Source organism: Somniosus microcephalus, chromosome 2 (assembly GCF_052327205.1).
Source record: "Somniosus microcephalus isolate GS21.2 chromosome 2, FLI_Smic_1.0, whole genome shotgun sequence".
NCBI classification, from domain to species: Eukaryota; Metazoa; Chordata; class Chondrichthyes; order Squaliformes; family Somniosidae; genus Somniosus; species Somniosus microcephalus.
The window spans coordinates 138,264,323-138,276,656 of record NC_140988.1 but is presented as its reverse complement, the minus strand read 5'-3'; the positions used below and the strand labels follow the sequence as shown (position 1 = coordinate 138,276,656).

The window sequence follows — 12,334 nt, the reverse complement described above, 5'->3', positions numbered from 1 at the left end:
CAACGTTGCTGGTGGCCACGGCGCCCACCACCTGGCACCCAATAATCTGCAGCACTTGATTTTCCAGCGCAGACAGTGGTTGGGTGTCAGCTTATCCCCCGCCTGTGCGCTCCTGCTCCCTCCTGTTGTGAGCCACCTTGGCCTGCAAGAGAAAGGAAAGTGTGTGAGTGAGTGTGGAGCAATGTGTTTGGGTGATGTGCTTGCCATGGTTGAATAGCTGTCATCGTGTGCAAGGTGTGAGATGTGGGTGTAAGTGTTAGTACACAGAGATTGTTGGTGGGTGAGTGCTGGCGGTGTGGTGCTTTGGGCAGTGAAGATTGTGGCATTTGTTGAAGCATTCACTCACCCTGACCACCCGAGTGAGGTAGTGAAATTTCTTCCTGCACTGCGTGTGGGTCTTGGGAACCACAGTGCTTCCCGAAACTTGCTGCGCTACCTCCCTCCACATGGTGTGGAAGACTTGTGGCGAGGGCCTCCTGCCACTTGCCAGGTAGAGCACCTGCCCTCCGTCTCTCCACAGCGAAAACCAATGCCTCCAATACTTCATCGCAGAATCTGCGGGCTCTCTCCCTGGGGCGTTGATCTGCCATGAGCTCACCTGGTTCAGTCCTCTGGCTCCTTCTCCTTGTCCTGCTTCTGCTTGCTGAGGCAGCTGCACATCCAGCAATGCTGAGAATGAGGTGCTGCAGCATCAATGAACCTCCCCTTTAAATAGTGAAAATAACCTGTGGCAATCATGACTTGCGATTAGACTGCATCTGATATTGGTCCACCCTTTGATTGTAACATCAACGAGCTTGGGATTTAAGACTTGAATTAGCACTCTAATCATTTTTTTTTAGCAGTGAGCACCAATTTTGCGTGCAGTCTAAAGCATTAGCCCCTGGTGCTAATTCTCCAACTCTTCTACTGACACCGTCCGTTCTTTGGCTATAACAAATTTCTAGCCCATAAAGTCTGAAAATCTGTGAGGACCATATCTCGTTCATGCTAAAGTTTTTATTTGTGAATGGCGGGTTCCTGCACCACTAGGGTGCACCAAGGGCATAGGTAATGTACAGTGGATGGGGATTGGGGGCAGTAGGTGTTACATAGAATTTCATTGAATTTACAGCACAGAAACAGGCCATTCGACCCAACTGACCTGTGTCACCTCCCACCCTACTTCATCTTTCGATATCAACAGACACTTTTATTCATTTCTCCCTCATGTGTTTAATCTACCTTCTCCTTAAATCAATTTATGCTATTCGCCTCAACTATTCCATGGGTAGCCAGTACCACATTCACCAACTCTCTGAGTAAAGACATTTCTCCTGAAGTGTTGGGCCTCCAACAACCAGAAAACAAAAGGAAACTGCCTCAACCAGCTGGGTAAGGGGGTTGCATTTCAATGTTCTTTTAATAAATATAGTAGATTTTTGAGGATCAAGGGCCCTAACAGGTAGGCAGGAAGGGTGTGGGGACGGGGGGGAGGTTTAGCGGCCAGAAAACCTGGAAGTACGGCAGGACCTGATTCTTTTTTTAATTCTCTGATTTCCAGCCGCAGCCAGCCAGATTAAAGGCTGGCTGGCTGGCTGTGGAGCGGGTAGGCCTGCGGCTCTATGCTGCAAACAGGGATCAAGCATTGGCAGGGGTAAGTCATTGGGAGGGCGTTGGTCAATTGTTTTGTGGGGGTGGGGGGCAGTGGACAGATCGCGAGAGCGGGTCGGTCAGATCACAGGGGGAAGGTGGAAAGATCGTTGGGGGGTTGGGGGGGGGTTTACAGGTTGGCTTGATGGGCCGGGGAAACACTCCTGCTCCTCCTGACCCACAAGCAATGATGTAAATGCACTTATCATATGGATCCGGTTCTTCACGTCTCCCTTCAGTTGCCAGGTTTCCTGAGGCCCGGGAAACCCGGCCTGCAGGTGTTAAGAATAAAAGTGATGGTAAAATGGAGGCACGCAGCCTTCTTAAAATATTTTACGGACCGACCCGCCTCCTGATAGCGGATTGGTCACCTCCATTAAAACTGGAAGTTGGCGGGTTGCTCATTTTTTTATTGGCCAGCAGCAGGTACCCCATGGATTATTTGGCATTTGGCACCCCATGGATTCCCAGGGCAGGGAGAGGGATGAGGAAATTCCCAGGCTGGAAGTCCCCTTTCTCAGCCATGCCCCACCCTCTAATATGGATGACTTTATTTGGGGTGGGTAGAGCAGTAAAGAGCAAGCCAGGCTAGAGCCGAAGGTGTTTCTCTGAGCAAGGGATCGCCTTGAGACGGGTGTTAGGGCAGCAGTAATAGGGCTTGATCACGTCCTTCGAGTCTACCATGAGCAGCATGCAGCAACTGGTGGAAAATTGTAACAGCGCAACACTGGCATCGTAGCTAGTCCTGTATAAGGGATCTACTCAAATACAGAGGAGCAGGGAAAGGAAGATCAGGTGGAGTGCATAATGGTGGGCTGATTGCAAGGCTGAGTTTAGCAGCCAGCGGTGAAAGTTAAAATCGACCCCTATTTGTCACTTACCTCTAGAGTCACAATCTGTTTTGCCATGGCCATTTCAACAGTTTCATACATCTGAGTGTTCTGTATTCCCAATCCGCAAAAAATGGCAAATGCTTCCAGAAACTGCTCATCATTTTGATTGAAGGCCTTGATTTTGTCAAAGGTTTCCCCCATTTTGTTCATCAGCTGACAGACACCTGCAGTGCACAAATGACATATTTGTAGCCAATAAAAAAATACCATTTGACTGATAGCAGATTTTAATGGTTTTGCACTCAGTTCAGTTTTTGCAGTTATATGGGATATTGTATATTAGATAATACATGGGCTGGAGTAACACATCGATGAGTTAAGATGATGTCATGAACAGTGTTTGTGCAAAATGAATATGGTTACTAAAATCATCCTAACATGTGCTACTGCTATAAAACATGTTTCAAATTGTATTATTCTATATGATAGATAAAGGCAGACTTTGTGTGACAGGTATGTAAAAAGGAAAAGATTAGCGAAAGTAAATGTGGGTCCCTTACAGGCTGAGACAGGAGAAATTATAATGGGGAATAAGGAATTGGCTGAGAAACTAAAAAAATACTTTGGCTGCGATTTTGCCGGCGCTCAGAGAAGCAGGTCAGAGGCTAAAGTCCTATTGACGGCGGGTCTCCAACCCGCCATCAACCCACATCCAAACAGCCTTCCCAAATGTTGGGTCCCCGATTTGTGAATGGACCCAACACCCAGCGGTGGGAAATAGATTAAAGGCAATTACCTGTCTATTAACAGGTACTTGTCAGCAGTTTTCAGCCTGTTTTTCGGTTTTCCTGCTTCTGGGTCGGGTTTCACGACGTCCGGACACCGCTCCAAGTAAGTGTAGCATGTTGTGAGTCTGGTCTAATGTTTGTGAAAAGATGACAGCTGCAGAAGTGGTGTGAAGGATGCAATGTTGCACTTGGTGAGTTTCAGAGCAAAGAAAATGTTGGTTACAGCATTTTTAATACATATACAGATTTCTTTAGCTTACAAGTTTTTAAATCCAACTATATTTCCAGTGCCACCTCATTGGGAGAACCTCTCTCACCAGTGACAGATCGCTCCTGTCATTTCACCTGCAGCTGCCATCTATTCCAGCATATGGATGGAGTCATTGTAGAGCCTGGGTGCAAGAGTTCATCTTTTTGCAGTGATTGTCAGTGTTTTCAGCACCTCAGTGCTGTCAAACACTGAGAAATCAACTGTCAAAATAAAATTGTGCATGGCCCCTTTAAGGAAACCAGCAGGTGACGCGTCATCAAATGACGTCATCAGACCCGCTTCCTGTTAATTGGCCGGCAAGCCCGCAGGGCGGGCTTAACAAGGTCAATCAAGGGAAAATCATGTCTGTGGAGCGGAGACAGCTGGGGGCAGGACCAGAACCCGGAAACCAGGTGACCAGCACCCATCCCAACACCGAATGCAAAATCGCGGCCTTAGTCTCTGTCTTCACGGAAGAAGACACAAAAAGCTTCCCGGAAATAGTGGAGAACCAAGGGTCTAGCGAGAATGAGGAACTGAAATAAATTAGTATTAGTAAAAAATAGTACTGGAGAAATTAATGGCACTGAAAGCCAATAAATCCCCTGGACCTGATGGCCTACATCCTAGGGTTTGAAAGAGTTGGCTATAGATAGTGGATGCATTGGTTGTCATTTTCCACAGATTCTAGAATGGTTCCTGCAGATTGGAAGGTAGCAAACGTAACCCCACTATTTAAGAAAGGAGGGAGAGAGAAAATGGGGAAATACAGACCAGTTAGCCTGACATCAGTAATAGGGAAAATGCTAGAATCTATTATTAAGAACGTGGTAACAGGGCACTTAGAAAATAATAATAGGATTGGGCAGAGTCAACACGGATTTATGAAAGAGAAATCGTGTTTGACAAATCTGTTTAAATTTTTTGAGGTTGTAACTAGCAGAATAGATAAAGAGGAACCAGTGGATGTGGTGTATTTGGATTTTCAGGAGGCTTTTGTAAAGTGCCACACAAGAGGTTATTAAAAAAATTAGGGCTCATGGGATTGGGGGTAATATATTAGTATGGATTGAGGATTGGTTAACGGACAGAAAACAGAGGGTAAGAATAAACGGGTCATTTTCGGGTTGGCAGGCTGCAACTAGTGGGGTATCACAAGGATCAGTGCTTGGGCCTTAGCTATTCACAATCTACATCAATGATTTGGATGAGGGGACCAAATGTAATATATCCAAGTTTGCTGATGATACAAAGCTGGGTGGGAATGTAAGTTGTGAGGAGGATGCAAGGAGGCTTCAAGTGGATATAGACAGACTAAGTGAGTGGGTAAATGGAATATAATGTGGAGGAATGTGAAGTTATCCACTTTGGTAGGATAAACAGAAAAGCAGAGTATTTTTTAAATGGTGAGAGACTGGGAAATGTTGGTGTTCAGAGAGACCTGGGTGTCCTTGTACACGAATCACTGAAAGTTAACATGCAGGTACAGCAAGCAATTAGGAAAGCAAATGGTATGCTGGCCTTTATTACAAGAGGATTTGAGTATAAGAGTAAAGACATCTTACTGCAATTATATAGGGCCCTGGTGAGCCCACACCTGGAGGATTGTGTACAGTTTTGGTCTCCTTACCTAAGGAAGGATATACTTGCCATAGAGGGAGTGCAATGGAGGTTCACCAGACTGATTCCTGGGATGGGGGCATTGTCCTATGAGGACAGATTGAGTAGACTAGGCCTATAGGGCTAGAAATTCAGTATGGCCACTTTTGGGGTGGTAAAGTCGGGCGGCCGCTAAAGTTTGCGCCCGGCGCAAAGTCGAGGCCACTTCGCCGATATTCAGTAGCATCGCCCTAAGAGGTTGCTGCAGCGCTAAAACTGGCGATGCACGCCTATCTTTAGGCGCTAAGCCGGCAGTGCTGAGCGATACCGCCAAGGCCGGGCGCAGTGCAGGTGCGGTCATTTCTTGATTGACGGCAGGCCCGCTGGCGGCGGCCATCTCTTAAAGGGGGAAGGGTCGAGTTGTTTGGCTGCCACGCCCTGGACACTGCAGCCCTCCAGCTAGGCCTGAGCACTGCTGCTGCACCTATTTAGCGACCAGGACGATGCAGAAGGCCCGGAAAAGAGCGCAGCGCTTTACTGAAGCTGACCTGAGGCTGCTGGTTCGCGCTGTGGAGCGAAGACGCCATATTTTGTTTCCAGACAGTGGCAAGAAGTCGGTGACCAGCGTCTTCCGCAAAGCCTGGAGGGATGTCTCCAACAGGGTGACATCCAACAGTGTGGTTGGCAGGACTCCTGTACAATGCAGGAAGAAGTTTAATGACCTCACTAGGATTGTCAGGGTGAGTACCCTTTCCAGTGTCCTCCTCATCCTTGCATGTGCACCTCACATTATGGGCAAAGGGACCTGAAAGGCCTAATGGCCAGCCCTCATCCAGCAGCTATGGGACTGGCATGACCATCAATTGCACATTCTGCACTTTACACACTGTCCAAGCTATTCCACCATGGGAGGCTGTGCAGACAAGATCAGGGCTACACACCGTACTTAGAGGCCATCCTTTCTCTTGCAGGCCAAGCTGGCTAACAACAAGCGTAGCCAGCTTGCGACCGGGGGAGGCGGGCCTCAGCACCAGGAGCTCACCGACCTAGACCAGTGCGTGGAGAGCATCATGGGAGTCCGTGTCATTCGCCCCGTTGCCACTGGAGATGCCGACCCTGTTCTGGGCACCAATGGTGAGGACATGACCTTTTGGACCTCTCTCGTTCCACTTGCGCATCAGATCAACATCCTTTGCCACTGTCCGACCAATGCGGTGAATGGCACCACTCATGCCGCCCTCGCTGATGCCCTGTCCTCACTCTAAAGCTACTGTTGTGCCTTCCTGCTTTCAGATGGTGAGGCGCCAGGTGAGGAGGAGGTCCCTGAAGCTGCCAGTGTCAGCCCCTCGGAAGAGGAGGAGGAGGAGGAGGAAGAGGAAGGCGGCCCATCAGTGGCACCCTCAGCCGTGCCAACCCATGGCGATGTAGGGGACACGTCTTCCCTGGAGGGGCGCCTGGGGGAAGGGTCGGAGGGGAGTCCAGTTCCTGGGCCCAGCGGCCTGCAGCAACGCGGGAGGGGTGGGGAAGCTCGGCGGCCTTCTCCCCAGAGGGTGAGTGCGGCCTCCAGTCCGGCGACGGTCAGCGCAGAGGAGGTGCACCTCCTCGAGGAAATGGCCATCGACTCGGAGCGCAGGCACATGGAGCTCATGGGGGTAGTGGCACGGATGCCTGACGCCATAGAGTCATTGGCTAAGAGTGTCAAGGAATTCGGGGCATCACAGGCCAGAAGTCTGGAGGAAGTCGGTGCAGCTCAGGCCAGGAGTCTGTAGCAATTCGGGGCAGCTCAGGCCAGGAGTCTGTAGCAATTCGGGGCAGCTCAGGACAGGAGTCTGCAGGAAGTCGGGGCAGCTCAGGCCAGGAGTCTGGAGGAAGTCGGTGCAGCTCAGGCCAGGAGTCTGCAGGAAGTCGGTGCAGCTCAGGCCAGGAGTCTGCAGGAAGTCGGGGCAGCTCAGGCAGCTAGTAGCCAAATGATCAGTGGTGCCGTCCAGTCACTGGCTGGTCTGATGCAGTCACAGGCCAGGGCAACACGGGCACTAACTGCTGCCACACTCGCTGCGTCAGCCAGGCATCGCCAGGGCACCCGCCGTGCTGCAGCAGCACAGCGGTCTGTCCTTCAGCAGATTGCTGCGCATGCTGCAGTGCTGGCCCGGGCGAGTGCCAGTGTCTCAGGCGACCAGCGAGCACCTGCCATCAGCCAGCTTGCTCCCATTCCTGCAGCCGCCACTGCCACTCCCCCAGTGGAGCTGCCATGAGCTGCTGGACAGACTGATGCTGCCCAGCCACAGCTGCAGCAGTCACCAGCCGGCCCCTCGAGGGCCAGAGCTCGTCTAGGCCGACCCCCAAGGGCATCTGCCGTCATGCCATGTGCCCCTCAGGAGCCTTCCCCCAGCCTTGCTGCAGCCACTGGGCTCACTTTGAGGAGGAGCAGCAGGGCGGGCAGGGGCCACGCAAAGATGGCCAAGGCATCGCCCTCGCGGGCCAAAAAGTAGAATGTGTGGGCAGTTGTGTTTGTTTTTTGAGGCCGAGAATTGGATGTTTGTTTTTTGAAGGCCGAGGATGTGATGTTTGTTTTTTACGAAGGCCGAGGATGACGGCCATTTTGGTTGCACTGTTTTGTTAATCCTCCCCAGGTTGTGGGAGCGAGTAATGTGTCTGACTGTTTTTTGGGGGTTTCTTCTGTTTTTGTTTTTCATGCGGGAAGGGCACTGAGTTTGTGGAATAAACCATTTTCTTTATTCAGATTGTCTGTGTTTGAACTTTTAATTTTTTGTTGCCTTAACCGGCTGAGGGCTTGCGGAGCGGCTGCATTCATGTTCTTTCATTGGCACAAGCCATTCCCTGACAGGGGGCCTAGAACCTACGTTCAATAAGCCGCCGACGGGTGGCCCTTGCACCTTGTGCCTCCCTCCTGTGCTGGTCCTCCTCCTCCTCCTCCTCCTGCTCCTCCTCCTGAGGTGGTGCTCCAACCTGAGGTGGCAGTGCCTGAGTCCTGCGGATAGCCAGGTTGTGCAGCATGCAGCAAACGACGACGAAATGGGAGACTCGCTCCGGCGAATACTGCAGGGCTCCGCCAGAACGATCCAGGCAGCGGAACCGTTGCTTCAGGACGCCAATTGTTTGTTCAATTATGTTCCTGGTCGCTTGATGGCTCTCGTTGTATCGCTCTTCAGCAGGGGTCCTGGGCGCGCGGAGCGGGGTCATGAGCCAGGTACACAAAGGATAGCCTTTGTCCCCGATAAGCCATCCTCTTGGGTGAGGCTGTGCCTGGAACATGTCAGCCACAGTTGTCTGTCGCAGGATAAAGGCATCGTGGCTGCTGCCTGGAAAGCAGGCATTGACAGCTAGGATGCGCTGCCTGTGGTCACACACCAGCTGTACGTTGAGGGAATGGTAGCCCTTCCGGTTGTGGTAATCCTCGGCATTCTCCAGAGGTGCCCGCAAAGCCACATGCGTGCAGTCAATGGCGCCCTGCACCATGGGGAAGGCCGCTATTCTTGCAAATCCCATTGCACGCTGCTGCTGCTTCTCCAGGGTCATGGGGAAGGAGATGAATTGACGTCTCCTTCTGAAAAGGGCATTGGTCACCTGGCGGATGCAGCAATGCACGGCGAACTGGGAGATGTTAGCAATGTCCCCAGCAGCGGATTGGAAGGAGCCGGTGGCATAGAAGTTCAGAGTCACCGTCACCTTCACTGCCACCGACAGAGACGTCCTGCACCTCAGCTGTGGCTGCAGATCTCTCTGAAGCAGCTGGCAGATCTCTGTGACCACCTCCCTTCTGAATCACAGCCTCCTAACACACTGCTCGTCAGACATGTTGACATAGGAGAACTGCTGGCGGTATACCCTGAGTGGGTAAGGCCTCCCTTGCTGACGCCTGTTGCCCCCTCTGCGTCTAGCCAGGGCTGCCACTCTCTCACGGCGTCTGTGAGCCCTTTGGACGTAATGCTGCAAGCCAGCGTTGACAGCCCCCATAATATGCTGGCAAACAATTAGATATCAATGAAGGCAAAGAGAATTACAAAGCTGTGGCCTGAAGCCAGAAATACCTGTCCTAGTGTTGGGCCAAAGCAGTAAGCTCTCTACCTTGGTCTCTCTCCAAAAATCCGTCTCACAAGAGTGAGTGCTGCAAAATGGCTGCCCTTTATAGTGCAGGGGAAGTGCCCTTTAATTTGCGCTCCCCGCGGCCCGCATCGGATGTGCACCGTTCCACTCCACAGTCGTTAGGGCCGCCAGGCGCACAATGGGGCGGCGCGACTGAAGTTCCGGTTTGGGGCGCACAAAGGGCGTTGCACGAGGAAATGACGTCATGATCTGCGCGCGCAGCTGAGCGCGCGCAAAGACTTTGCGCCGGCGCTAAATGTCTACTGAAGTTTGGGCGAGGCGCAGATCGCGCTGCGCCCGGGCGCTAAGCGCCTAGCGCTTGAGATCTACTCCTCCTAAGGCGCTAACGGCTGGCGCAGCCAACTGAATTTCTAGGCCATAGTCTCTAGAGTTTAGAGGAATGAGAGGTGATCTCATTGAAACATACAAAATTCTTACAGGGCTTGACAGGGTAGATACAGGGAGGATGTTTCCCCTGGCTGGGGAGTCTAGAACCAGGGTTCACTGTCTCAGAATAAGGGGTCGGCCATTTAGGACTGAGCTGAGGAGAAATCTCTTCACTCAGAGGGTGGTGAATCTTTCGAATTCTCTACCCCAGAGGGCTGTGGAGGCTCAGTCGTTGAGTATATTCAAGACAGAGATCAATAGATTTTTGAATATTAAGGGAATCAAGGGTTATGGGAATAGCGCAGGAAAGTGGAGATGAGGTAGAAGATCAGCCATTGAATGGCGGAGCAGGCTCAACGGGCCAAATTACCTACTCCTGCTCCTATTTCTTATGTTCTTATGTTCTATTTCTGTCATTTTCCTTTTGGCACCATGTGATACACTGCAGGATTCGATGGTGAATTCATGTGAGTTGAACTGCAGTGATGCTGGAGAGCAATTTTCAACTGCCAGCTGCCCTTTTCTCAGCTGAGAAACAGGCGACCGACAGGAACATCTGATGGACACCATGGGCACCTATTTGGCTGCCTGATCCAATCTTCTAAAATTACAAAGAAAACTATGATACAATCTCTGGTGGCCCTCTTAAATCACACCAATTATATTTACAAGTATCAGTTACTGAAACAAACTGACCCACAAAGCAATATTCACAATTCCAGTGCCAATTTATCTTGTAGTGATGTGAGAAATACAGATTAACAGTACCCAGTACATCTGTAAGGTACTAGTACACAATTCAAAAAGATTCCATCAGCACTATGCTTACCCTTGGTGGCATTTTGACCTCTTTGGCCTATTCTTACACTTTTTCTGAGTGCCATCTGAGGACCTGAGCTCTGTGATATGGACAGCTGTTCAACTTTACAATAGGGGTCATTGTAACCTAACTTGCCAGGTGGGAAACAAATAGGATTGGATCGCCCGCCTATTTTATGCCCTACACGATTTTACTTTCCATTTGGAAATTACTTTGCTACTTTAAATGCAGCCAGCCTTTAAATGCTGCATGTTGTGGCCACACTCTGCCATCCTCTACTCCCCCTTCTGCTATGAGAGTTTTTGGATTTTCAAAGGCATTTCTACCTTATCACTGGCGGGACTCTCGTCAATGTCCCAGCCAGCATTATGCAAAGTAGCTGACGTTGGTGATCCCAGGATTTCAGATGGGGTTAGTGTCTGCAGAGGTCAGCACATGAAGTCTTGCTCTGCTCCCACCAGTGTAGAATTTCATGGCCCATATTTCTATTCAATGTGTAAATAAATATATTAGTTATCCTAGCCTATCACATAGTAATATATCACACAGAACCAGGGGGAGATGAGGAGAATTCTTTTTACGCAGCGAGTTGTTACGGCCTGGACTCCTCTGCCTGAAAGGGTGGTGGAAGCATGTTCAATCATAACTTTCAAAAGGAAATTGGATATATACTTGAAAAGGTAAAATTTGCAGGGCAATGGGGATAGAGCAGGGGAGTGAGACTAATTGGATAGCTCATTCAAAGAGACAGCACAGGCACGATGGGCCGAATAGACTCCTTCTATGCTGTATCATTCTATGATTCTATGAATATCAGCCTTTTCCAATGTAATTGTGATAGCAAAGCATTAATCCAGTGTGCAAAACTCTTCCTGGTCAGGCAACTCTGAAAGAACAGCTTACTGAAAAAGTACAGCTTCTGGATTGTACAGGATTACGTTCAATTCTGGGAACTGCAATGAATTCATTGGCAGAAAAATTATTTTATGAAATCCTCAAATTGTAACAATGATCTTGATCCATCTTCTACTGATCTATTCCTATTGTCATGATTTATCATTCTTACACAAATAAATTACTCTTAAGAATATTGTATAATTAGGGTAAAAAAATAAAGTGTATGATTATCACAGATTTTAGAAGAACTTGCAGTTATATAGCACCTTTCACAACCTCAGGATGCTCCAAAGCGCTTTATAGCCATTATAAAATTCTTTTGAAGTGCAGTCATTGTTGTAATGTAGGAAATGTGGCAGCCAATTTGCACACAACAAGGTCCCTCAAACAGCAATGAGACTAGATAATCTTTTTTAGTGATGTTGGATGAGAGGTAAATGTTGGCCAGGACACCGGGGAGAACTCCCCTGCTCTTCTTCGAAATATTGCCATGGGCTCTTTTACATCCACCTGAGTGGGCAGACTGGGCCTTAATTTAACCTCTCATTTGAAAGACGAGAAGTATCCTGAATCCCTTGTTGATGTAATATGAGCTTGAAAACAGATGGCATGCTGCTGTAGAATCATTCACTGTCAAATGTTATGTAGACATTCCCAAACTATTACCTACCGAGTTTAATGTTCAGACATGACAAGGCCAATTTTAACCCTGCCCGACCAGTGGAAACCGGGTGGGCAGACATTTAAAATGGCTTGTGTAACTTTCCTCGATCAATCTCGCTGCCTTCCTGTGGGTTGCAATGTTAACCTGCTTTTCTGAACAGGTGAAAGGGACACCTTAGCAGTCGGGTCCTTCTTTAAATATGTAGATCGGGCTCTTATAACGTTATAGGGGCCCGACTGCAATTTTAACCGGAGCTCTGCGCAGAGAAGCATTGTGGCTCCCCGCCATGCCAATCTGGTGACAAGAGGAGCCAAGGCCAGAAGAGTGCCAGAAAGGTAAGTGGTTTTATTCTTTTTAGTT

At 49.5% G+C, this 12,334-nt stretch overlaps 1 protein-coding gene across 4 annotated transcripts in view; it reads right to left on the bottom strand.

Moving 5' to 3' along the window:
* pde5ab (phosphodiesterase 5A, cGMP-specific, b) overlaps positions 1-12,334 on the bottom strand; it is a 216,616-nt gene that overhangs the window by 85,515 nt on the left and 118,767 nt on the right. For all 4 annotated transcript variants that reach the window (XM_085962982.1, XM_085962974.1, XM_085962965.1 and 1 more), the window contains one exon: positions 2,514-2,689. In XM_085962982.1, coding sequence (XP_085819108.1) covers positions 2,514-2,689 — 176 coding nt within the window. The remainder of the gene's footprint in view (positions 1-2,513; positions 2,690-12,334) is intronic.